This window comes from Maniola hyperantus, chromosome 13 (assembly GCF_902806685.2).
Source record: "Maniola hyperantus chromosome 13, iAphHyp1.2, whole genome shotgun sequence".
Taxonomy (NCBI): domain Eukaryota; kingdom Metazoa; phylum Arthropoda; class Insecta; order Lepidoptera; family Nymphalidae; genus Maniola; species Maniola hyperantus.
This window is the reverse complement of record NC_048548.1, coordinates 15,024,239-15,051,372: the sequence shown is the minus strand read 5'-3', so window position 1 is coordinate 15,051,372 and position 27,134 is coordinate 15,024,239. Positions and strand designations below refer to the sequence as shown.

Genomic DNA, 27,134 nt, shown 5'->3' with positions numbered 1-27,134 from the left:
TGCAGCTCTCTATTATGTTTACAAGGAATTTTAATTTGAAACTAACACTTTTGGGCACAGACTACAGTTGTGTGACTATTTTGTGGAATGGATTGAAACACAATACTAGGTCGGTACCAATTCCTTTTCTTTAATAACTTAAAACATAACCTAAAGATAAAATTGTAATTACATGAAATGAAATCAGATATTAATATTAACTATATAAGGATATATTGTGGCTAATTCCGTTGTACACAATCTCTAAACTAAGCTAAAATGACACGTCTAAATCTACTGCTATCCCTTTCATAATGTTGCTTGCGGAAAAGGATAGCTAGGATAGATAGGATAAAAGATTTAGATCTGTTAATTTAGTTTAGTTAAGAGATTGTGCACAAGAGAATCGGCCCCAATATGTAAATGGATACACAAACAGAAGATAAATCAATTTTACACCTTGTTTAGTTGAGCAGGAGAGACGCCGGGGCAGCGCAGTGGCGTGCACGGGGCTCGCGGCCAGGGCAGGCACTTGGCCGACAGGCGGCACGCCACTGCGCCAGCCAGCTCGCTCGGAGCTTGTCCTGACGCGAGGGGAGGACATTGAACTGAACGGCAAATAAGCCGTCAAACTTTATTTTCAAACAGAAAGTCCCTTTGTCATTTAAACATAAGTAATACCGATTACCGGTTAAGTAGTAAGATCGATGTATGATCAATGAATAATCATTGGATGCAAGACCTTTGTATCTAAATATATAAAAGGAAAAGGTGACTGACTGACTGATCTATCAACGCACAGCTCAAACTACTGGATGGATCAGGCTGAAATTTGGCATGCAGATAGCTATTATGACGTAGGCATCCGCTAAGAAAGGATTTTTGAAAATTCAACCCCTAAGGGGGTGAAATAGGGGTTTGAAATTTGTGTAGTCCACGTGGACGAAGTCGCGGGCATAAGCTAGTTGGTACATAAAAATGTCAAAAGAGACTTGTTGATGCGCGCGGTTCACGCCTAGCTATTGTACCTGCTCATCGTACGCCTGTTGTACCTGCTCATCGTACGCCTGTTGTACCTGCACATCGGACGCCTGTTGTACCTGCTCATAGTTAGCTCATGACCATCAGAAGCTTATAATAATGTACCTAATATTTTTGCAAAAATAGTGTAAAAGTTTTGACCTGCAAAAGAGTTGGAGTTCCTCCGGTCCTATATTCCTTTACAAGAAACATCGTATTCTTCCTGTCATAGTATCTCAGAAAAGAACAGCAATAGAAAGGCAATAAAGGCAGCCCGCCGATTAAAAAACCCCTGCCATTGTGTGAATAATGGAAAGGGATCACGGTCTTCAGCGATATTACGCAGACAGGCTGTATAAGTACTTCCCTCACTTTGTCGCACATCTGTAGTGGACAGGCAGCTCAATAAATACTATGTTTAGCTGTTTGTGATTCTTGTAAAAGAATAGGCTTGCAATGGAGCAGCATTTATTTCGAATGTCTTAGAAGTAGCCGCACACTAGCGGCGAGCTGCGGCGCCGGCCCGCGACAGTCGCGTCGCGTCGCGAGTGTGCGCGTCGTCTCTCCGTACAAAAGTGAATCCGCTACAATTCCGCTATTTACATCGCGTTCCTGCAACCGGAAACATTCCCGAGTCAATAAAATAGTATCGTCACAAAATAGTTCACATTTCATTATTAAAGGTTCAAATAATAAAACGACTTTTGCTCCTTTTCGAGGAAAACGCTACATGCAAGAATACAAGGAAATTTTGAATAGTAATTTTTTTCGGGTTACTTCGATTTAAGAAAAGAGCGTAAATAAAAAACATCTTGTCACCTGGGCATGGCGCACATCTCGCAGGCGTCGAGCGGCGCCGCGTTGTGGAAGGTGCAGAGCGGACACGTCCACACGCCGGGCGCATCGGCGCCGGCGGAGGTCGCGCGCGGCGTCGCGGACGCGCCGTCGTGCGCCGCGCGCGCGCGCAGCAGCAGCGCGGCGGCGGCCGGCGTCTGGCGCCACGCATCGGCGGCGGCGGCGTCGCGCGCGCGCACGGCGTCCACGAGCGGCTGCAGCTGCTCGAGCGACAGCGGGTGCGCGTCGTTGGTGGCCAGGTACAGTAGCACGTGCAGGTCGGATGCGGCCTCCAGGAACGAGCTGGACTGCGCAAACGATAGAACGAACCGTTTTACATTCGCTCTCCTTGCTGGAGACTTTCTTCCGAAACTTTTTCACAGACGCGACTTGAGTGTAAATCAAATATTTTTCTAAAATTGCCGCCAAAAAGAACACCTCAGTTTCAGTGTGTCCGGGCTCTATTTTTGTTTAATAAGTAGGTACATATTATTGATATTACAAAAAAAACTTAAAATCTAAAAAAACCCACCTGCTGCACGTGCTGGTGCAGCGCGTGCAGGCTCTGCACGTGCTGCTGCAGCGGGCGATGCGCGGGCGGGAAGCGCGCGGAGGCGCTGAACAGCGACGACGCGCTGGCGGGCGCCACGCCGCACGGCACGTCCACCAGCAGGTAGGCCACGGGCAGCCGCTTGGCCGACACGCCCACCTCGTTGCCGTATGCGTCCTTCTCCTGAAAGAACAATGTAACATTTGTAATTGATGTTAAATTTCGATTCAAATTCGACATCGTCATAAGACGTGGTAATCAACATCACGAAGGCGATTTGAATGAGTTCAAGCACAATATGGAGTTCCTCTCATTGTAATGTCAGACTGTGGTCAACAATTTGCAGTTATGATTTTATCGAAAACATTTCTGCTTTCTAATTGCCTGTCATTTTTGATTTGAAGGTGCCTAAGGCGGACTTCGGAAGGAAGATCTCCCCGACACCTGGTAGCCCTCCCGATGGATCCGCGGCTTGCCGAGCCGTCGGATGCCGGTACACCGCTGCTAGCTCCATAGCACTGACCTTATAGTAGACATCGGGCACGTACTGCTGCGGCGTGCAGTCGCGGATGTAGCCCAGCTCGGGCGCGTCACGCGTGGGCAGCAGGATGCCGTCGCGCACCAGCGCCTGGCACTGCCCCGACACCTGGTAGCCCTCCAGGTGGATCTGATTATTGCTGTCACCTGGAAAACGGCTACAACATTAACAATGTACACCCGGAACGAACATCTAGACCACAAAAAGAATCTGGAATTGAAAGAATAGCGGGAGTTCATTGCTTTATGTTATAGTTTAAACTGTTCTAAAGTATGATGAAGAGAGAATGGGTGACAGGTGCGGGTTACCCGTGACGCAGACGGTGAAGAACTTGGAGCCGAAGTACCCGGAGGAGGCGTGGCGGCATGCGTTGGGGTGCTGGTTCTGGTAGTGGCCTGCCATGATGCACTCCTGTGCCGACAGGAAGTGAGTGTCCACGCCTCTGCAAAAACAAACAAACAATCACTCAATTTTTTAAAAGCAAATTGGCCATGGTAAATGACTAATATTTCCCTTTGCCCTCCAACTAAGCGTCAAGCTTGTGCTAGGAGTAGGTACGACAAAAGTGCAACGGGCGGAACCGTCGACCTTTCAGTTATCAGTCCACTCCTTTAACCGTTGAGCAGTTGAGGCTTGTCTGTATTAGTTTTAATAAATAACTAGTAAACGGTCTTCAAAATGATTACCACCGGCAATTGCCAATATGATGGTCTGCCAATGCATCGTCAGCTTTTAGGAATCGGGTTTAAGGAGACATTGAAGTAGGAAGGATTCGGCATGTAAAGAGAGTGTGTCAACTCACCGCAGACACTGCACAGTCGCAGCGGTGCGGTCTTTAGGCAGCAAGTCTGTGAAGAGCCAGCCCACGCGGCGCAGGCCGAGCCGCCGCGCCAGCTCCTCTACCAGCGCCTCGTGCTCGTCATCCGCCAGCCGCACACTGTCGCGCGTGCACTCCTGCGGCGGCTCGTATATTGCAGACACGCGGGCACGGATACCTGCACGCGAATATAACGTACATTACTAAAACATTATGAAAAAATATAATCGCAAAACCTTACGCTACTAGAAAGCTAAAAACTAAATTTTGAAAGAAAGAAAGAAAGAAAATGCATTTATTTGTTGTTGGTGTCACAGATAAAACAAAGTACAAATGTAACATTTTCATCTGTGACACCACAGTTTTGTTTTTTGCTAGTTGAGTAATCGATCAACAACAAAAAGTTTGCTTAAATTGTTTACTGGACACAACCATGTTGTGTCACATTGCACTGCCAAGTGCCAACATGTCGCAAGAATCATCATTCTTTTCCGCACGGCACGCGTGACGAGTTCACCTAGAGGCACGTCGGGATGCTGCTCGTACTGGCCGTAGAGGAAGCCGATGCGCTGGTGGCCCGTGGCACGCCAGTAGGCCAGGAAGCGGTCGACGGGCGCCGCGTGCTCCAGCAGCACGTTGTCCACGTGGCGGTAGGGCTGGCGAGTCAGCGTGGCGGCGCCGGGCTGGCACGCCGAGCAGATGCCGCGCGGCCACGGCGGGTGCTCCTTACACCCTGCGCCAACAATCACAACAATGTGCACATGGATCATACAACATCTAACAATACATTTGTAAGTTAAAGCAGTAAAACACACAAATTACCAGGTTTTATTTTAAACGAGAGTTCGTCCAGAGTGATGAATTTTCCCGAAGTCATCTTTCTCAAGTAGGAGTGGAAGGAGAGGTGCTTAATGTTGTGTTCCTTGAGGTAGCTTTCGTCCCAGGGCTCCAGCGGGGAGCAGTGCACGCAGCAGCCTTTGGAGTTGTGTCTGCATCTATCAACAAACAATGTACGCAGCCACTGACAATTCTGTTGTGCACCAATCTCTAAGCTGGACTAAATTGATACGTGTGAAAGTAGTTTTTTTTTTAATGTACTTATATGCACATTGATTTTTTACCTAACACTTTGGAAGGTTTGAGTAAATCATAAATTCAATGTGATTAACTTACAATTTGTCATCTCTCTGTCGCTGTATGTTCCCCGAGAGACGGTACAGCTGCAGGTCCACCTCGTCCTCAGCCGGAGCACTGGGCTTTGTGGCCGATGTCGGCAGAGCCACTGATGATGGCCCCGCCTCCACAGGCTCTCCAAATGGTTTATTGTTTGTCTGATTGATAAGAACAAATACAAATCATTTATTTGCTGATTGTAGATACGCATTAGTAAGGTGTTAGTTACAGTTTAATTTAATTTTATTTTATTTGTCCAAGAACAGCCCACAGAATTACACACTCAAAATTATAAAAAGTGTTATCGAGTTTAACAGGTCCCGTGTAACTCTAATTACGGGCCGACGTTACAACGAGCATTACATAGAACAAGTCGTACATTAAAATACAGTTGTTTTGTTCGAGCTACAATCTGCCATACCATACTTTATTATTATTAATAATTGGAATCCTCCCTACCCTACAGTATCAGGGATCAGGCAGATTACTATTAACTAATAAGCTGGTTCATGCCACACAAAGTTCTATAACATGTATCACAATATTTTAGATATAGCCTGATGACATCCACTGGGAATGTGTTACCAGTGGTGTGCACCACCACAGTCCACACACTGTCCGCACGTTAACTTAGGAATGACAACAGAACATCACCTCTGCACTGGTGGAGGGTTGGTCGAACAGCACGGCGCCGTTGACGGGGCTCAGGTAGAGCATGTCCCCGTGCTGCAGGCCGCAGGCGCGCAGCTGGCGCGACTTGCTCGACGTGATCTCCTCCTTGCGCGCGCGGTCCTTGTGCAGGCAGAAGCCGAACGTGCTGAGGTTCAGCGCCTCGTACACGCGCTCGTACAGCCGCGCCGTCGCGTCCGTGTCCAGCACCTCGACGCGCGCCGTGCCCTCCGCCGACTGCACGCGCAGCGTCTGACAACACACGAGTTACGCTACGTGCCAATAACTGCACCATCATCCTTCCCTTCCGCCCATCGAACGCTGTACGCCGATATGCCAACATGCTACTCCAAGATATGAGCCCAGTATTCCATCGAGAAACAACAGAAACCATTAAAACTTTTGAAGATATGCTGCGAAATTCAAAAAGTTGTTAGGTAGTGGCAAAGAAATTCTGTCATTTCTACTTTCCCCTTTTGTTAATTCTCGGATTAAATAAATGTTTTCGAAGAAACGGGGATCAATCTTTGATTTCGCATTAATATATTTACCATTTTCTTTGATCCTGACATTTTATTTATAAAAATTGTGATAAAATAACTACACAGCACTAAGCACTGACATGACAATTTTAGAAATTGACAATTAAGTGACAATGACATGACATTATATCAACGTTCGTTCTAAAATGAGGCTCTCCATAGATATAAATTCACGGGCTCTAAACTGTAATTTTTTTTATTTTTTTTTATTTAATAAATAAACTATTAATAAACTTAAATCTAAAAAAAAAAAAACATTAAATTAAAACTAAAATAAATTAAATTAAATCTAAAACCTCGTCGAGACCACCGCAGCGAGGCATTGTACCCAAGATGCTGGCAGCATTACCCCTTTGGATGGCCAAACTAATTCTTTTTAAACTGTTATTAAATAGGAAATACCAAAGGACAATGACAAACAAGGAAAAACGATAATCAATTAACTATAAATATGATCTAGTTTACAATTTTATTTTAACGCCAATCCAATTAATGAAAGAAATAAGCATATTTAGATACAACTAGTTACTATATACCTACCTACTAGGTAGTATAGGTATAAATAATTTCTAAACTTTCATCAACAGAATGTCAGTTGTCACTAGAGATGCGCGATTCCGCTTATTTTTCTAGTCGGTACAGAAGAATTACAATCGACAAATATTTTTCATCCATCTATTCGAAAAGGACGTAGATAGAGTAATAAAGGTAGATACAGGAACGTTTGCTTTCTCATTCACACTAAAAAGAGAGCACAAATAAAGTTACTAATGTGATAAACAGAGACGCAGCTAACCTATTTTTTGTCCCTTATCGTGTAACTGGTTTTTTTCAAGAATACATACAACTTACATACAAGGCATGCAACTTTAGTTGCGAAACAAACTTTGAGAATTCGTGGCGTAATTGTACTTCTCATGAGTTATTTACTTGTTTTCACATAAAAACGTTTAATAAAAATATAGTTGATCGGTTAATACAATAAATATTGACTACTAAACACTGGTAATCATCGTTACGTCGTGCTATCGCTATCTCATACGCGGTTACACAGTACTTAAATCTACCTATTATTCTATCTACGGAAAAGGACAACTTTGTTCGCCTTTAAGTGCGACCAAAGGTGGTGTTTTCTTTAAGAAGAAGCGGGCAGTAAGAAGTTTTTAATCCTCTTTACTTACTCGTAAGTGCGCCGCAATTATTTAATTATTTATGCCGCGCACTTTTTGGGGTACCGTACCTCAAAAGGAAAAACTCTTATAGGATCCCTTTGTTGTCTGTCAGTCAGTCCGTCCGTCCCTCCGTCCGTCAGTCAATCAGTCAGTCAGTCTGTCAGTCTGTCAGTCCGTCCGTCCGTCCATCCATCCGTCAGTCCATCCGTTCGTCCGTCCGTCGGATTTGTCTAGATACCTACTGGGTACTTCCCGTTGACCTAGAATCATGAAATTTGGCAGGTAGGTAGGTAGATCTTAGTTGTTACCCCAAGTTGTTACCTACTCTATGTTTTTTTAAATAATTATATTACAATAAAGCTGAGGTACCTTTTATTTCCTCATAGAGGGTGATGAAAAGTAGAGTGTATCACTCGGGCGCAAAATATTTTTGGCTCGGGCGACGTACTTTGAATCCCTCGCTACGTTCAGGATTGTACTAAAGAATCCCTCGCTACGCTCGGGATTTACTCTACAATCCCTCACTTCGCTCTGGATTCAAAAAACGCACTCGCCGCAAAAATAGTATTTTGCTCCCTTATGATACATTGTGGCTAATTCCATTGTACACAATCTCTAAACTAAACTAAAACGACACGTCTAAATCTATTGCTATCCCTTTCATAATGTTGCTTGCGGAAGAGGATAGCTAACTAAACTAAATTAACAGGTCTAAATCTAGTGATTTAGACCTGTTAATTTAGTTTAGTTTAGAGATTAATCTACTATTAAATGGTCTATAGTTTTGTAGCTGAAGGGTTGATGCAATGAAGAACTACAATCCAACAATCATCTCGGCACAATGCACTGTCAGTGTCAACTGTCAATAGGTCAACGTCAGTCAATTGTGTCAAAACATAAAGAAAAGATATACTCTTTGGTCGAAATCTGTGCTGTCGAACGGTGCTGTCGAAATAATGATTTGAAAAATCAAAAATGTTTTGTTATCTTACATATTATTATAAATTATAAAAAAGAATTAAAATTAAAAACTAATGTTACGTTTAATTAAAGTAATAACCAACCTGATAAGAAATCAGGTCAAACAATGGTCTCCCTTTATTGCGTCAAGTATTTGCTAATGAAATAGTTTTAAATTTACGCTGAGTAATTATTCTTCTCGAAGAAAACTGGAAAAGTGAGTGCATATTCAATTAAACTTACATAAACACCAATATTATAAAGGTGTAATGGTTCTTTAAATCCCATAATGTTCAATTTAGAGTGATGTGGACAGGTTTAGATAAATTTCGTGCGGCATGTAACTTAAAAATAGTATAGTAGAGTCAGTGGGCGGCGCATAGAGTGTGAACTGTGAGCCCGACGAGGCGCCGCGCGCCGGCTCAGGTGTACCGCATTCCTTCACTTGCTCACTTCCAATATTTACTTTTGACCAACAATTTACTCTTTATGACAACAGAATCGCCTAAAATATATTGACACACAAGTTCACACAAGAAGTGACGACAGTTTCTTTGAAGTTCTTTCTAGAGTAAATGATAAATTAGTGATTGTCTGAGAATCAAGTGTGCTGGTTTGTGAATTTGTAGGTGTTAAGTAAGTGTTATACTAATTGATGATTCAATGTACTAGACAAATAATATTTGTACAGATTAATTTGTCAATTGGTATTTGTATTTATTGGGTGTCATACATAATATGATTCAAATAAACAACTATAAACATTGTTGAGTAATCAGTACAAATTGAACAAATTCAACTAGAACAGTTGGTAGTGTTACAATGGGGCTGATTCTCTTGTACACAATCTCTTAACTAAACTAAATTAACAGGTCTAAATTTAGTGCTATCCTTTTCCGCAAGCAACATTATGAAAGGGATAGCAATAGATTTAGACGTGCCATTTAAGTTTAGTTTAGAGAGATTGTGTACACCGGAATTAGCCTCATTATTGAATTTCCAGTTGGTATGTTTTCTAATTTGAGTAGTATTTGTAGTCAAACAAACAGACATGACTTTTCTAAAGAATCTGTATTGTGTTCATCCCTAAACTGTGAAAATTGATTTCAATTTTATTTTTCCAAAGATACAGCTAGCACAATGTACCCCACTACTTATATGTATAACCCTCTTGGTTATGGTATATTTAGACTTCAGACCTCTAAGATTTCAGTCCAACCCCTAACCTAACAAGTTGTTAGGGTTTCTGTATGTGTAAAATGTATTTTGTGTCAGGTAGCGGCGGCCACCATGGACAGTGAGGAGGGTGTGCCGGTGGACCTCTACATCTACGACCTCACCAACGGCCTGGCCTCCCTGCTCTCACCCTCCATACTAGGTATTCATATGGTTTTTTTATAAAGAATGTTAGCCAAGTTAATTGCTGACTAATATTCCCCTTTTCCCTCCAAATAAGCATAAAGGTTGTGCTAGGAGTAGGTACATAGCTGCCAGCAGATGATACTGTTTCCAAAGCTAGTGAGTCTCAACTTTAATTCATTACAAGCTCAGGCAGCAAGGTAACTGGTAACTGATACTTTATTTATTTTGTATATTGATAACTTTATTTCCTAGTACATAGTACATAGTACATAGTACATACCAGCGACCAGCCCATGTAGTTGCTAGTTTAACTTTAACTTAGTTCTTATGATTACATTGCAGTCTAAGTGCAATAAGTTTCCTTTGTTTATATTATGAGTAGCACACTTTAGTATTTGTACACATACATGCCATGAACAAGTACACGGTACACCTGTGATCTGGCACTCAATAGCATTGGCTGATAGCTATGCGTATCTTGCTTACATTTCACTGGCCATTGTTGTAAACTGTGAATGTATTTCAATTTATCTGATTTCATATTTTCTAAGTACCTACACAAAGCCAGCCTTGTAGTGATTCAATAGAAATGAATTGTTAGCAGAGTTTAATTCAGTAAATCATTATTTAGGAAAATATCCAATAGGTACCAACAAGAAAAGTTAGTCAGTAAAGACAATTAAATTATTTTATGACAATCTAGTAATTTTTTAGGGTTCTGTACCACAAAAAGAAAAATGGAACCCTTATAGGATCACTTTGTTGTCTGTCTGTCTGTCCGTCTGTCTGTCAAGAAACCTACAGGGTACTTCCCGTTGACCTAGAATCATGAAATTTGGCAGGTAGGTAGATCTTATAGCTTATATTTGGGGAAAAATCTGAAAACCGTGAATTTTAGGGTTAGATCACACAAAAAAAATTAAATTGTGGTCATGAACTAATAACAACTTTCGAAGTGAGATAACTATATCAAGTGGGGTATCATATGAAAGGTCTTCACCTGTACATTCTAAAACAGATTTTTATTTATTTTTATGCATGCATCATAGTTTTTGAATTATTGTGCAAAATGTCGAAAAAATACGACTGTAGTACGGAACACTCATTGCGCGAGCCTGACTCGCACTTGGCCGGTTTTTTAAATTGTTATTGGTTTTGTAATTGGTCACCTGCTGCTGAAAACATTTTTCAAATAGTTGTATTTAGAAGAAAGTGACCTACTTATTGGATATGTTCTGTGGGCGCGACAGACAACACATGTACATACAGACATGCCTATATGTGTCTAGGACGCCTCACACGTACTACTCTCATACAGCACTTCAGAGGAGCTACCCGGCTTCTCCCAGCAGTGCCACTGCGGCAGGGCAGGAATCAAATGTCACAGGTAGCACATTTTAGTGAAGCACATTGTAAGTGAAGGAAATAGATTTTTAATACAGTTGCTCAAAAAGTGGCGTATTGCAGGCACGTAATTATAGCGTTCAGGATGTGGGCTATTACATACTCGTGCTTTTTTTAAACCTTTCCCGAACTCGTGCGTTCTCTTTCCCAACTGTCAAAATAATGTCTATTGAAAAGAAAAACCAACCATGAAGTTTTTACAAAAAAATTCATAGAAGTTTTTATGATTCTTCCAAATACGTATATATCTAAAAAGAAGCTACTAATTTGTTTCAATATCAGATTGAATGAGTTTGGTTAGGTTAGGTTAGGTTCATTTCATTTCATCTCATTAGAATTCATTTTCATTTCATATCAATAAAAAACTTCTACTGAAGACTTACTTGGCTGTATGGGCATAGTTCCCTTTGCCTACCAAAAAAGAGGTGAAGAAAAAAAAAAACTCTGCTTATATTCTACGAGTTTAGTTGTTTGTTGCACAAAATGACTAATTTCGACCCTAGTTTTTTTGAATGAACACCACCGGAACTCAGTATAATTGCACAAAATGCTTCGGAGAACATTTTACCGGAAAAGTCAAAAAGTCGCTACTGTATATCTACAACTACATACGACGAATTTATTGCGTGGAGAGAAGAGAAAAAAGCAAATAGTTTTTTAGAAAATGTTAAGTTAGTTGAGTTTATTGTGTTTTTATTATTTTATTAAATTGCTTCATTTTTTCGCAACTGTATTAAAAATGTTCAGTACACGTGCGGAACCGTCATTGCAACTTGTTCCGACTGTCAACCCTCTCGGGTAGACATATTTTGTCGGAACTCTTTGCAATGACAGCCTTTCCACACTTGTAATGAAACTAGCTTATGCTCGCGACTTCGTCCGCGTGGACTACAAAATTTCAAAACCCTATTTCACCCCCTTAGGAGTTGAATTTTCAAAAATCCTTTCTTAGCGGATGCCTACGTCATAATAGCTATCTGCGGTGTGCGCGAGTGTCACAGGATTCCTTCACAGACTGTCGCCTCAAAACATGTAGCTACGTTCCCCTTTCCCTTATCACCTAGAGTGCTAGTTCGCCGCAGTCGAAGCGTTACACCAAGCAAGACAATATGGAAATATAAGAGCACGGCTCGCACTTCGCTGCGTCTCTCTCTCTCTCTCTCTCGCTCCTCTCATTATACCTACGCTTAGATTAAGTAATGAAAGAGAATACGTAGACTATGAGTTCGATTTTGTCAAAGCCGATATACAAACAGATTTCCTTGTCTGTCTCGCCGGTGTAGTTACCACTGACCAGCTGAATGAGTCGGTTGCCGATCATCAAGTCCCGGATCCCGCCTCACCAAAACAGTTGAGTTTTTCTAGTTTAGAAATTCTCAGTGATATAAAGCTTGCGGTTGACTATAATCATGCCTAATAAAAAGCTATGATGAGGTCTGGGTTGAAGCGCGCTTGCCTAGAAGATGCCTATTCACTTTTGACTTGAGCGTACCTACATTAAAAGTGGAAGGGGAAACTGATACCGGAAGGGCGTTCCATATCCTAGCAGTTCGTGGAATTTTGATTACGTACGGTGATGGTTGTGTGTGGAGATTCGATGAGGAGGACATGACTAGAGGGGTGGCGTGGCGTTGTTGCAGGGCGGCAGGTGGAGGGCGTGTGGCACACGGCGGTGGTGGTGTTCGAGCGGGAGTACTTCTACGGCGGCGCCGGCGTCACCAGCTGCGCCCCGGTGAGTATCCTCACTAAATGGACCTTAACTGCCTGGTTTCAAAGCTCAAGTTCGTTCATACATCTTCAAGTAGAAACTTTGCAAAATTAAAATGGGTGGTACTGGATTTTTGACTTTAATTCGAGGACTTTAAAGTCCATTCGGCTCTGACCTTCACGTTTTAAAGTTTAGATTGTGTAAATGTAAGTGAGACGTAAACTAAGAGAGATGGAACCCTGGTGCAGGGTGCCTGAGCTGCACGCCACTAGGCTCGAGGCACATTGCGGCAGAAGCGAGCAAAGCCACGACGCGTCTTTTCTAAATTGTTACAAAGTTAATTAAATATTTTTTTTTCACGAAAGGAAAACGATGTCAAACAGAGGCGTGAATTTACGCTTTTAATAAAATTGACTACTAGACGTTCGAGGCGGTATTAACTTTTCCAACTGGTGTTGTATAAAACAATACGCGTCCTGATGTAAACAACAATTTGGAAGGGCGCCACGTGCCACCGCCGACCGCGGAAATGTGACCAATCTAAATATATAATTGTTTTCCAACAATTCTGTAGTTTATTTACCAGTTGTCTATCTGTTGTTCCGTTTCGCTACATGAAATAAAAATTATCACTTCAATTTTTACAAATTCGTCAGATAAATGTATACGTAAATAGCGGGTAGGTATATACCACGGCTAGCTGATGGCCGCGACTTCGTCCGCGTGGACTACACAAACGCCTATTTTACCTCTTCAAGAATCCTTTGTTAGCGGATGTCTACGTCATAACGGCTATCAGTCACCCGTCGAGTAGTTCGAGCTGTGCGTTGATAGATCAGTCAGTCAGCTTTTTCTTTATTATGTTTAGATCATTGTGATGATATATTTGTTGTTTAACCACGAAATCATCATAAAGTAACTTCCCCATGCTCCGTGAGAGTTATACAATGAGGACAAATGTGCATCTGTGCATGTTCCTGCGCTCGCCGCGCGCCCGATATCCTCCCGGAATAACCTCGCGCCGTCCCTCTCCCCCCTACAGCCGCTGTCCAACCCACTCGCAGTGAGACGCTTCGCTAAAACGATCATTTCCAACAGGAATGCTCTCGAGTCGTTAAGGTGACTTCATCTTGTTTCCCGCCGTCGTCGTCGGCGGTGATGTGGTAGCGAGCTCGCCGTGGGCGTGCCTTTATTTTTATACGGAACTATTCCAGCGGACAGAAATGCCAAGCGATTTAATAATTTAACGATACGAGTATAATGGGTGCGAAACGTCCGCGACGTTGCCAATATCGTTTAAACTACACGCACGTGTAATGTGTGGAATACAAAACCACATCGAGAGAATCGTAAACTTCACTAACTACCTAACTCGATGTACTCAACTCCAGAGAAACAATACGCACGTTTAAAATATTCCAATAGAATCTACTTTAAACTGTCTCACGAACAACTAAAAAATTTTCGTCCAGTTCTTCACAAATCCCTGAAAATATATGAATTCATCCCGTTGTCTTCCAGTTTCATCATCGCTACCGTCATCATCAACCGATACGCCTCCGCTGCTGAACACACGTCTCTTGTAGGGAATCCCCCACCATCCCCATGCCACGGTCTTGCATCGCGCGTCGCATGGATCTTTTACTTTCGTCTAGCGAAAACTACAGTATTCATAATCATACAAGCTGGTTGGCTAATTCTGTTGTACACAATCTGTACACTACACTGACACCCATTCCCTTGTTATTCTGAGAGGCGAGCCGTCGAGGCGTCGATGTCAGATGTAAACGTGGTTTCCGTTGTCAGGGCAGCACGCAGCTGGGCGCGCCGCACCGCGTGGAGCGGCTCGGCGCCACCTTCGTGCCCTTCCCCGTGTTCAACGAGTACATCCAGGGGCTCGCCACCACCACCTACACGTCAGTACCGCCGCTACACGGGACTACACCGACCTGACCTGACCTGAAACGAGACAGATTTATATACAGTACATAAATCTATCTCGTTTTTACTCAATCTAAAGTCTGAGCAAAGTCAAAGTGCGCTCTATAGATCACAGCGTAATTGGAGGTGAACCACTAGTTACGTGGGTGTTTGTGTGTGCAGCGGGGAGGCGTACCGCCTGCTGGAGCACAACTGCAACCACTTCAGCGACGAGGTGGCGCAGTTCGTGTGCGGCGCGCGCATCCCCAAGCACATCCTGGCGCAGCCGGAGCGCGACCTGCCGCCGCCGCTGCGCCTCGCGCTGCAGGCCATGCTGGACAAGCTGGTGCCGGACGGCGACCAGGTACGGTGAGCTGTGAACAAGCTCAAGGCACGGGGGGTAATTTGTCCGTTTATCTCGACTCCCCATTCCTTGTCTTTCAATGCTTCTTAGATGACAGTTTCAGAGTACCTATAAGTTGAACAGAAGCGGAGACAAGATGCATCCCTGTCCTACTCCTACTAACTAGCTTCACTAAACTAGCTTCAGTACTGAGTGAACATACATATCACAAATTTCGTCACTGGCAGCAAGCGAACCGTGGCCTAGTGGTCAGAACGTCGGGCGCGATCCCAGGAGACGCCGCGCAGGTTCGAAACCGGCCGGTTTCGCAATTTTTGATATGTATGTAAAGAAAACCACTTTACCCATGGACACCTATTCAGCGCTTTTCTTTAATTTATTACTTTGTCTTTGGTGCATAAAAGACATATCCTGAAGTCTGTGGACTTGGCTTGTCAAATGTCACTACTGACAGTTGTGTTTTGTCGGTGTTTTTAAGTAAACGTATATTTTGTGTTTATAATTAGAAAAGATTTGTTAAAACCGTAAATAAAGGCTTTAAATGTTGTTTCTGTAATTGTATAGAAACGCAATTAAGTCTTGGTTTCATTCCCCGAATTCACTCAAGAATAAAATAACATTATATATATTTAAAATTTATTAAGTAGTTGTTGTCACATTTGTTTCTAATTCTTTCATAGATGATAAGTAGGAAGATCGTCCGCGTTTCTGCCATGCGTATCACCTACATACCTCCGCAGCTTGCATCTCCCGCATGCGTCGAAGCAGGACGGCCGGTACACTGTTGCGGTGTGATTGAAGGACAGACCAATATACTAACAAACACAGTCGATTGATGTCGGCAGGTGTACGCGAACGGCGTGCGGCACAGCCGGCGCGACAGCCCCGACTTCCTCACGCTCAACCACCAGATCGAGGAGGCCAGGTGAGTCGCTGCTTGTCGATTGATGTCGGCAGGTGTACGCGAACGGCGTGCGGCACAGCCGGCGCGACAGCCCCGACTTCCTCACGCTCAACCACCAGATCGAGGAGGCCAGGTGAGTCGCTGCTTGTCGATTGATGTCGGCAGGTGTACGCGAACGGCGTGCGGCACAGCCGGCGCGACAGCCCCGACTTCCTCACGCTCAACCACCAGATCGAGGAGGCCAGGTGAGTCGCTGCTTGTCGATTGATGTCGGCAGGTGTACGCGAACGGCGTGCGGCACAGCCGGCGCGACAGCCCCGACTTCCTCACGCTCAACCACCAGATCGAGGAGGCCAGGTGAGTCGCTGCTTGTCGATTGATGTCGGCAGGTGTACGCGAACGGCGTGCGGCACAGCCGGCGCGACAGCCCCGACTTCCTCACGCTCAACCACCAGATCGAGGAGGCCAGGTGAGTCGCTGCTAGGTGATTGGTGTGCGCCGTGCGCGGGAGAACCAGCGCTCTCCATCTGGTTACACTCACCTGGAAATTATGGCATCAAATAAACTAATTTGCGTACCTAACGATTTGTTATCTCTTATGAATCTTAAGATTTTGGCCTTCTGCAACCCCTCGGTGGCCATCCTCAGCGCATGCTGAGATGCCCCGAGATTTCTTATTGACTTCCTAACTTACAGTAGATATAACTTGTAGTAGGCACAGTGTTATGAGTGGCGTGAACAGAACGCGCTCGCGGGTCGGTCTGAGCCTGCAAATATAAAGGTCAATTCATTCGTGACAGCGACAGCTAGCGGCAAGGGTCTCATTTCTACGGGTCACGCCTTGTTCGAGCCCTCAAACCGGGGGTCCGTATACGATAGGTTCTGCAACAGACAATTTCGTCGACCTTCTTGCCCTTTTTCTACGTTACGTGGGATCGGCACAACATGTGTTCTCGTTTCACTCGCTCCTGTCATCCGGTAGGTACGGTAGGCAATGCTTCGTGCTCGTCGGAAGTGCACGAGCACGCCTGCACGCCACTAGCGCGTGGGATACGGATGTAGCAGTAATATCATACCGGTTTCAGATGCGTTTCCGGGTACAGATGATTTCAGATTATCCGTTAGTTTCGGATAGTTTCGGTTACGGATGTTAGTTTTAAGCAATTGCAAAAGTAAAATACAGAAATAATACGCGGCATGCGCTGTGCTAGCGTGTGCCTGTGTGGGCTCGGCCGGCAACAGCAACAGCAACAGCAACAACTTGTGATAACATGTCTCGTTTAGACAACGCCGAATATCCGAAATTATTCCAAACTTTTGTATCTGATTCGGTTTTGGTTACGAATACATTTTGGTGTCGGATATCCGACAGGTAGGGTTACGGAGCTCCGCAGTGCCGGCTGTACACTGTACACTGTACACTGTACACTGTACACTGTACACTGTACACTGTACACTGTACACGGTAGCGGCGGTGTGTGGAGTGTGGGCATTGCCATAACTCTGGCTGCTGGCATTACGTATAGAACTCCGGCAAACCCTACACGCTTCAACACCCCCGGCGGCAGTGGTACGGCACGTGACGCCCGCAGATGCGGCGCGGGCGCGGGGCACGCCGCGCTGGCCGTGCTGCGCGCGCTGGCGCGTGCGGCCGCCGCCGTCAGCGCGCTGCGCGACGCGCCGCCGAGACCCTTCTAGATAACTATGTTCACATTCCACGACCAGCCATTTAGACGTTGTACACACTTTAGAATTCCAATAAATATAGTAAAGCTGTCTTGTGTTATTTCTGTATTTTGCTTAATTTCATTGAAACCTTTGCACTTATCCCTAATTTACTGAAATATTTCTGAAAATCGACCCTCATTTCCTTTTTCGTTGCCTTCAAAAATTAAAAAGATTGCGACCATGAATTGCGATGATGCCTACTATGTCAAATCTTGCTAACTATTTTGAATTATACATTTAACCATAAAGTTCGTCAAATAATGTCAATAGTTTATGACACATGTAGTATGTATTTCATACAAGCTCCCTCGCTGAGCGAGCGTTCTGACGTTTGGTAAACTGTCGCTGACACGTGACACGTGACACGTGACACGTGACCAGCAGTCATCATCGCTGTTGTGCACGAGCAAGTCGTCGTTGACATGTGTAGCGAGTAGCGAGTAGCGAGTAGCGAGTATACACATCATAGTTGTATGTCCTAACTGTTGCTTCTTCAACGTGTATAAGTAAAGTTGACAGAAGAGTAGTAACATTTATGTATAGTGCGTACAAAATGACTTACACGCCACTTTAACTCTAATGGGTCAACTGTCAAAAGTACAAGGACTAAATTCGAACTTTTAACATGAAATTTGACACACATTTGAAAGTTATAATTCCGCGTGAGAAGTCATTTTATACGCATTATAATATGTTTGATTGAAAGAAATAGTTCGCATTTTAGCTCATGTATGTTGACGCTTGTTGTAGGTTGGCTGCACCGCAGAGATCAGGAGTGCGTGCGATCTGTACACTACAGCATGGCACCTACAGGACGCGGCAGAAAATAATGTACATCGACCTTTACAATAACATTTCGGCTTTGTAGAGCGCTGTCTGTGTAACGTTTTGTCGGTTTCAACGACAGAGCCAATGCTCTACATAACCGTTATCTCTTTCTAAAGATCGATGTACATTGTTTTCTGCTGCGTACTGTAGGTCCCTCTAGTGTAGAGTGTAGAGTGCAGTTGTACTGTACACAAAGTGTGTTGCAGTAGTTGTAGTAACGTAGCCAGTTGTGTACCGTCGCGCAGGGTGGCGTCGCAAGAGCTGGACGCGCGCAGGAGCACCCTGACGGAGAAGCTGGCGCGCAAGGAGCGGCGCAAGGAGAAGAAGAGGAAGAAGCTGCGCGACCGAAACGGCGGCGACGCGCCCGATGCGGACGATGGTGAGTTACCGACTTATTAAAACACTCACGAAACTGATCGATTCGATCTTCATTTCGACCTTTTTGGTCTGTAAGTAAAACTGAGTTATTTCGTCTAGATTTCCACCTTGTTTTCCATACCTGACTCCATCACAAATCATTCCTGTCCTGTGAGCTGGCCACACGCCACACGCCACACGCCACACGCCACACGCCACACGCCACACGCCACACGCCACACGCCGACCAAGAGGTAGAGCTCAGTTCGCGCCTTTGCCATTGTTCAGAGCAATGTGTTTATGCTCAAAGATTGCGGATCCTATGGTTGTGTTCGTTGCGGAGTGCAGTGCAGTGCAGTGCAGTGCAGTGCAGTGCAGTGCAGTGCAGTACAGTGCAGTGCAGACTAATCCTGCTGTTCTTTACGTAAGCAACTAAGTACTTCAATATTTCTCGTGACTAACTTCGTTTCAACCGATAGACATACATAGGTATCTTCATTTTTCACAACCCACGGTATTATATCAATTGTAGTACCTATTTAGCGCCTCTCTAATCTCTATAGGTACTCGTTTAGTTCGTCAGTTCAGTGTCCGCCTCGCTGGGGTCAACCTCCAACCCTGAATCAAAGGTCAACAGGTGGGCGGAGCTATCTGCGTGCAAGTGTAGTTTGCTCGTGGAGCTGACGAACATACACTACGCGCATGTCGATCTCATAAATCGTCCGTGTAACAAAGTGCAAGGAGCTCGCGAACTTCGTAACACTAGACAGAGTGATCGACCTCGTCTATTTATTGTCGCGGGTGAACGATCCTCAAATAGGTCGCAAGTCGCCCTCCCACCTCCCACCTCCCGGCTCCCGCGCCGAGCACGTGGCAACACCTGCAGGAAACCCGGTTGTACGGATTGTAAGGCAGCGAATCTCGAAAGTGGCCTAAGTTGGCGGAAAATTCCTGTAACATTTCGTAGATGCGTTGGATGTTTGAGAGTTTAATACCGCTAGTGATGAGGCGCGGTCGGGGCGGCCGCTGGCGCCGTGCCAGCGGCCGCCCCGACCGCGCCGAGCCAGTGCCGCTCCTGCGCCAGGAGACTCTAGCGGCCGCCGCCTGCTCTCGGTCGTGGAGCCCAGTACTCCCTTCCACTGTGCCTGTGTTCGTGCGCGATTCACTACTTGGTGTCTTCTGGAAATAGACTGTGTTATAAATAATCTGTGTTTTTGTTAGGTTTGTATGCGTTTTAACTTTTAAACTTTCGATATGTCGGTGATATAATGGTGAAATATCTCCCGAAATACCCGCGGTTTTATGATCTGGGACTCGGATGAAATATCGATTGCTGAAAGTCGGAGTGGTTCTAGAATAAAGCTGCAGCCTAGTGTCGATTAAACTCTTAAAATATCTGTGGATAAATGCCGGCGACGTGCGGCGTGCGGCGTGCGGCGTGCGGCGTGCGGCGACCGCGCGGAGAGCGCGCTGTGTTGCTGAACTGTTGTACATGTGACAGAATAGAATAGAATAGAATAGAATGTTTTTTTATTCATGTAAACTTTTTAAAAGTGCTTATGAATAGTCAGGTAGTTTTAATTTACCACTGGTTCGGAATGCCGTTCCTACCGAGAAGAACCAGCAAGAAACTCGGCGGTTGCTCTTTTTAATTTTTCAATTTACAATGTTATTATACCGTACTATACAAGCCATTGCAGCCCCGTGCATTGCTGGAGCGGGTCAAATCCAAGCTTTTTTATCGTTTACATAGTCTGCGACTGTATAATATGCTTTTTTTAGGACAAATCATAATGGAACAAATATTTTGTGAAATATAAAATTGTTACGATGCAACGAAGAATGTCTTCGAAGACATTTTAAAGGGGTTTATATCTGAAGTCCCGCTCCAATCTGTTTACAAATTTATTTGTTTCTCCCCCAAACTGAGCACTTAAACATCTTGTAATCTGTGTAATAACTGGTAAAGTAACGTGACAAAGATACAAATATCAATAGAAATATAACGTAAAACTGCCCTACACGCTCGTCGGCGTGTCACTCGTAGCTCGTACGTACAGCACCCACTGTGGTATCTCACGTGCAAGTGTCGGAGGAGGTAAACATAACGTGTAACTATACACGCTCCTCGGCGTGTCACTCGTAGCTCGTACGTACAGCACCCACTGTGGTATCTCACGTGCAAGTGTCGGAGGAGGTAAACATAACGTGTAACTATACACGCTCGTCGGCGTGTCACTCGTAGCTCGTACGTACAGCACCCACTGTGGTATCTCACGTGCAAGTGTCGGAGGAGGTAAACATAACGTGTAACTATACACGCTCCTCGGCGTGTCACTCGTAGCTCGTACGTACAGCACCCACTGTGGTATCTCACGTGCAAGTGTCGGAGGAGGTAAACATAACGTGTAACTATACACGCTCGTCGGCGTGTCACTCGTAGCTCGTACGTACAGCACCCACTGTGGTATCTCACGTGCAAGTGTCGGAGGAGGTAAACATAACGTGTAACTATACACGCTCCTCGGCGTGTCACTCGTAGCTCGTACGTACAGCACCCACTGTGGTATCTCACGTGCAAGTGTCGGAGGAGGTAAACATAACGTGTAACTATACACGCTCGTCGGCGTGTCACTCGTAGCTCGTACGTACAGCACCCACTGTGGTATCTCACGTGCAAGTGTCGGAGGAGGTAAACATAACGTGTAACTATACACGCTCGTCGGCGTGTCACTCGTAGCTCGTACGTACAGCACCCACTGTGGTATCTCACGTGCAAGTGTCGGAGGAGGTAAACATAACGTGTAACTATACACGCTCCTCGGCGTGTCACTCGTAGCTCGTACGTACAGCACCCACTGTGGTATCTCACGTGCAAGTGTCGGAGGAGGTAAACATAACGTGTAACTATACACGCTCCTCGGCGTGTCACTCGTAGCTCGTACGTACAGCACCCACTGTGGTATCTCACGTGCAAGTGTCGGAGGAGGTAAACATAACGTGTAACTATACACGCTCCTCGGCGTGTCACTCGTAGCTCGTACGTACAGCACCCACTGTGGTATCTCACGTGCAAGTGTCGGAGGAGGTAAACATAACGTGTAACTATACACGCTCCTCGGCGTGTCACTCGTAGCTCGTACGTACAGCACCCACTGTGGTATCTCACGTGCAAGTGTCGGAGGAGGTAAACATAACGTGTAACTATACACGCTCCTCGGCGTGTCACTCGTAGCTCGTACGTACAGCACCCACTGTGGTATCTCACGTGCAAGTGTCGGAGGAGGTAAACATAACGTGTAACTATACACGCTCCTCGGCGTGTCACTCGTAGCTCGTACGTACAGCACCCACTGTGGTATCTCACGTGCAAGTGTCGGAGGAGGTAAACATAACGTGTAACTATACACGCTCCTCGGCGTGTCACTCGTAGCTCGTACGTACAGCACCCACTGTGGTATCTCACGTGCAAGTGTCGGAGGAGGTAAACATAACGTGTAACTATACACGCTCCTCGGCGTGTCACTCGTAGCTCGTACGTACAGCACCCACTGTGGTATCTCACGTGCAAGTGTCGGAGGAGGTAAACATAACGTGTAACTATACACGCTCCTCGGCGTGTCACTCGTAGCTCGTACGTACAGCACCCACTGTGGTATCTCACGTGCAAGTGTCGGAGGAGGTAAACATAACGTGTAACTATACACGCTCGTCGGCGTGTCACTCGTAGCTCGTACGTACAGCACCCACTGTGGTATCTCACGTGCAAGTGTCGGAGGAGGTAAACATAACGTGTAACTATACACGCTCCTCGGCGTGTCACTCGTAGCTCGTACGTACAGCACCCACTGTGGTATCTCACGTGCAAGTGTCGGAGGAGGTAAACATAACATTGAAACATTACAACTTAAGTGAAATAGCTTAGTTTTATTGTAACTGCCTGACTGGCGCGTCAACCCCTGTAACTGCTGGGTGTATAAACTTGAGATTTTGCATGTGGGTTTTCTCGATAGGTCCTCCCGAGCGAAGTCTGAAGTGGGTCGTCTTATCTCCCGTGGCCCCACTGACCTCTCGGCCGTGTGATCTGAATCACAGGGAGGGCCCCTCGGTAGTACTTGCTGGCGTGTTTCCTGAAGATGCCTTTTGGACTCGCTACAAATTCTTTCTGTCTAATTCGCTTCTCTTTTGTTTTTCTCCCCTCTTTGCGGCAGAAGGCTCGCGGTCCGGATCCGCATCTTGTGCCGCTGCTGCGCGAATTGTTGTGGTGTATACCAATACTGGACCCTCCTCACGAACATCCAGTAGGTCGCACCCGAGGACGTGGCGGCGGTCCTCGTCCTCCACACATCTCTGTAGCTCGAGGCAGGTCAGAGATAAGATTGATTCGTGTGTTGTCGGTGGGCAGACATGGCGGAGGCGGTGGAGCCGCGCGCGGCGCTGGCGGGCCCCAGCTCGCGCGACCTGGACGCCGAGGCGGACGAGCGGCGCCAGGAGGAGCAGCGGCGCCGCGAGCGGGACCCGCCCCTCGTGTACAGAGACATCGACGTGAGTGTGTTGTCGGTGGGCAGACATGGCGGAGGCGGTGGAGCCGCGCGCGGCGCTGGCGGGCCCCAGCTCGCGCGACCTGGACGCCGAGGCGGACGAGCGGCGCCAGGAGGAGCAGCGGCGCCGCGAGCGGGACCCGCCCCTCGTGTACAGAGACATCGACGTGAGTGTGTTGTCGGTGGGCAGACATGGCGGAGGCGGTGGAGCCGCGCGCGGCGCTGGCGGGCCCCAGCTCGCGCGACCTGGACGCCGAGGCGGACGAGCGGCGCCAGGAGGAGCAGCGGCGCCGCGAGCGGGACCCGCCCCTCGTGTACAGAGACATCGACGTGAGTGTGTTGTCGGTGGGCAGACATGGCGGAGGCGGTGGAGCCGCGCGCGGCGCTGGCGGGCCCCAGCTCGCGCGACCTGGACGCCGAGGCGGACGAGCGGCGCCAGGAGGAGCAGCGGCGCCGCGAGCGGGACCCGCCCCTCGTGTACAGAGACATCGACGTGAGTGTGTTGTCGGTGGGCAGACATGGCGGAGGCGGTGGAGCCGCGCGCGGCGCTGGCGGGCCCCAGCTCGCGCGACCTGGACGCCGAGGCGGACGAGCGGCGCCAGGAGGAGCAGCGGCGCCGCGAGCGGGACCCGCCCCTCGTGTACAGAGACATCGACGTGAGTGTGTTGTCGGTGGGCAGACATGGCGGAGGCGGTGGAGCCGCGCGCGGCGCTGGCGGGCCCCAGCTCGCGCGACCTGGACGCCGAGGCGGACGAGCGGCGCCAGGAGGAGCAGCGGCGCCGCGAGCGGGACCCGCCCCTCGTGTACAGAGACATCGACGTGAGTGTGTTGTCGGTGGGCAGACATGGCGGAGGCGGTGGAGCCTCCGCCATTTTAGGTTTTGGTTAATGTATCTGTTTCTTCTCAATGATCGAACCTTGAACTTGTCGTAATCTATTTTTACAAGTTTTACGATGCATGCGCGTTGCAACATACGGTAACGTCACATATTATACATATTTATGTGTTTACGCCAAACAACTGAGGACCGCATGAAATGAAACTAGCGCTTGTAAATCGTAACGGTCGCGTCAAACATAGGGTCGCCTGTAGGCTGTACCGCGCCCGCGCCCGCGCCCGCGCCCGCGCCCGCGCCCGCGCCCGCGCCCGCGCCCTGCCGACACTCGGACGCGGTCGCGGTCGCGGTCGCTGTTACTTGCATGGTGATATTGCCCTTTGATAAATATAATGCACTAGTGTCCGAGATGCAACTTGATTCATATATCACACGACGCTAAGTCACATTTAGCAGCTTTACAATAGAGCGACAAAACTTGCTGTTTTCAGAAGTTTGGGTTGTTGTGGATGCTGTTGCTTTTTTATTTGTTTAAGAGTTTCTGACTCGCCGAAACGACGCGTCTCTCGATACTCTAGCGAATGGCTTCGAAATGTTAAAACCGTAGTTACTCATACTATGGTGTTAGAAGTGAAGCGACAACCAGCGAAGCCGATAGAACACTGCAGCTGTGTGTGGTTGCGGAGTGCAAGTCTATACTTGCACGGTTGCCCTTTCCAGTGTCGCTCGCCAGTCGCGGCGTGTCAGAGCCAAGTGCAAGTAGCGAGTGTACTTGTGTGTGACTCACGCCAAATGAAAAAGGAAATAAAAATACCGCCGCCCAAAATGGTTCCACTGTGAACATTATGGCCGAACTAATTTAACTTTTAGTCATGCCTACATACAAACAGACTGACGCATTGTGAGCTCTATCGACCCACGCCGCGACAAAGCATACACGGCTGTAGTATTCATTCGGTTATAGCAACTAAATTTTAAAGGTCTAAAACCATTAATCTTATGAATCCTTAGTGTTTATTTTCCCACGGCTCAGGGTGCGCAAGAGTTCGAGGCGTTCTCAAAGGCGCTGGAGGGCGTCGAGCTGAGCGCAGAGGAGCAGCAGAGTTTGGACGAGTTTCAGCAGTACTTGGTCCAAGGCGAAGGCAGCTGGGTGCTGGGAGACGAGTTCCTCACCTTTATCGGTGAGTGGAGTGTGCTGTGGGACTCTGCACAGTTCGTCTATCCTGTGTGATGCGGTTATGTCTTCAGTATGGTTTGATAGCTCTGTTCAGTATGCTCTAATACCTGTTGCCGTTTGGAGGAGGTGGGTAAACTTGGGACAAAGGGAAGCGTAACAGCCAGCCAACAGAAATATTTAAAAAAATCAATGTCTCGGTTCGTCCCACGGAGCTCGAGATGTTGGCCAGGTAAAGGCGATGCAAAATTCTGCAAAGTTTTTCGCACGGTCTGCTACAGGGCGAAATGGCGCAACATTATAATATGAGCCATATCTCGAGGGAGCCACGATCGCCAAAGCTGCGGGAGCGATACTAGAAGCTTTAGGTCATAAAACCATTTTGCCAAAATGTTAGTAATTTTTGAATTTGTCTTTACACAGAGATTTTTTTGAATAGCCAATTGTTTTTATGCATCAGCCCCGCTACCTGAACGTCGATGTCTCTAGGCCCTAGTGCAGTGGCCAGAGTCAGATAGACGGACCAGAGTGAATGCCTCTGATGGGTATCATCCAAATTTATTGAAATACTGACTGACCTGCCCCGGCGGAATTTTTGAAAATCGCTTAGAGGTGGAATTTTCAAAACCTTTCTTTGTTAGCAAAAGCGTTCACACTTTCAAGATTCTAACTGCAGCCAGCTATTTAGACTGCGTTGACAAATCAGCCAGTCAGGACAAGTTTTTTTGTTATACTTAGATTTTCCTTCCAAATAGCTTAAAAGGTTGCCATCTTGTCTCTTACCTGTAACTTGCAATGTGACAAGATCATTGGGTGCAGTTTATGACATTAGTGACAAGTGATTTATTCGGAGCTCGGTGGACGCAGGCCGCGTGCTGTCGGACGGCGGGCTGAAGTCGGAGTGCCGCGTGGGCGTGCTGCGCTGCCTGGCCGCCGCCGCGCTCAGGGACGACGTGTCGCTGGTGCTGCACCAGGACCGGCGCCACCACGCGCTGCTGGCCTTCGCGCACCGCATCGACGCGCACCCGCCCGCCGAGCAGCTCGCGCTGGCGCTCTTTGTGAGTACTTGCCACGTATCGCTATCCCTCTCATGTTTCCTGTGGAAATGTTACTATCCGATTAGAGTAGGTACTAGATTTAGATTCATCAACTTAATTTACTTTAGAAATTGTGTTCAATATTTTGTTGCTCATATCATCTTCAACCGTAAATATTTAAATTTATAATGGCAAAAAAATTATCATCGAAATAAAATCATCCTTTTTATGTTTTGCATGAACAGATGTGCAACCTGTTCGAGAACACGTCGTCGTCGGAGTGGCTGCTGTACATCAGCGAGTGGGAGGCCAACGGACAGACGCTCTCCAACATACGCGTCACTACCAAGGTGAGCCCCTGTACTTAGGATCTGCCAACACTTCTCATCACCGCAACCTGTTCGAGAACACGTCGTCGTCGGAGTGGCTGCTGTACATCAGCGAGTGGGAGGCCAACGGACAGACGCTCTCCAACATACGCGTCACTACCAAGGTGAGCCCCTGTACTTAGGATCTGCCAACACTTCTCATCACCGCAACCTGTTCGAGAACACGTCGTCGTCGGAGTGGCTGCTGTACATCAGCGAGTGGGAGGCCAACGGACAGACGCTCTCCAACATACGCGTCACTACCAAGGTGAGCCCCTGTACTTAGGATCTGCCAACACTTCTCATCACCGCAACCTGTTCGAGAACACGTCGTCGTCGGAGTGGCTGCT

General features: G+C 46.7%; 2 protein-coding genes across 6 annotated transcripts in view; one reads left to right on the top strand and one right to left on the bottom strand.

The window, feature by feature from the left end:
* Window positions 1-888: 888 nt before the first annotated feature.
* On the bottom strand, window positions 889-6,292 carry Npl4 (nuclear protein localization 4). The gene is made up of 11 exons (XM_034974446.2): window positions 6,132-6,292; window positions 5,566-5,832; window positions 4,912-5,069; window positions 4,561-4,733; window positions 4,256-4,471; window positions 3,724-3,916; window positions 3,230-3,363; window positions 2,907-3,067; window positions 2,366-2,566; window positions 1,819-2,141; window positions 889-1,611 (listed from the first exon to the last, which is right to left on the bottom strand). Exons 1-11 carry the CDS (start codon window positions 6,240-6,242, stop codon window positions 1,599-1,601), a joined length of 1,950 nt encoding a protein of 649 aa, XP_034830337.2. The 5' UTR covers window positions 6,243-6,292; the 3' UTR covers window positions 889-1,598.
* Window positions 6,293-8,195: 1,903 nt separating this feature from the next.
* Window positions 8,196-27,134, top strand: part of LOC117987436 (uncharacterized) — a 42,795-nt gene continuing 23,856 nt past the window's right edge. Inside the window, exons 1-11 of one of the 5 annotated variants that reach the window (XM_069502476.1) lie at window positions 8,199-8,471; window positions 9,530-9,632; window positions 12,661-12,752; window positions 14,535-14,644; window positions 14,832-15,012; window positions 15,858-15,937; window positions 18,718-18,851; window positions 23,235-23,374; window positions 25,239-25,386; window positions 26,247-26,437; window positions 26,662-26,766. In XM_069502476.1, the coding sequence (XP_069358577.1) occupies window positions 9,545-9,632; window positions 12,661-12,752; window positions 14,535-14,644; window positions 14,832-15,012; window positions 15,858-15,937; window positions 18,718-18,851; window positions 23,235-23,374; window positions 25,239-25,386; window positions 26,247-26,437; window positions 26,662-26,766 (1,269 nt within the window). In that variant the 5' untranslated portion in view covers window positions 8,199-8,471; window positions 9,530-9,544. Of the gene's footprint in view, window positions 8,472-8,565; window positions 8,891-9,529; window positions 9,633-10,934; window positions 11,004-12,660; window positions 12,753-14,534; window positions 14,645-14,831; window positions 15,013-15,857; window positions 15,938-16,305; window positions 16,386-18,394; window positions 18,476-18,717; window positions 18,852-23,234; window positions 23,847-25,238; window positions 25,387-26,246; window positions 26,438-26,661; window positions 26,767-27,134 lie in introns of those variants that run through there. The other 4 variants (XM_069502472.1, XM_069502473.1, XM_069502474.1 and 1 more) reach the window with 4 other exon arrangements.

Excerpts from the sequence above, each read along its gene's own strand:
- Npl4 (XM_034974446.2), bottom strand. The coding sequence starts at position 6,242 with ATGTCATTGTCACTTAATTGTCAATTTCTAAAATTGTCATGTCAGTGC. Across the intron at positions 3,917-4,255 it reads GCATCCCGACGTGCCTCTAG|GTATCCGTGCCCGCGTGTCT; the intron begins GTGAACTCGTCA and ends ATTCGCGTGCAG. Across the intron at positions 3,364-3,723 it reads GCGACTGTGCAGTGTCTGCG|AGGCGTGGACACTCACTTCC; the intron begins GTGAGTTGACAC and ends TTGTTTTTGCAG.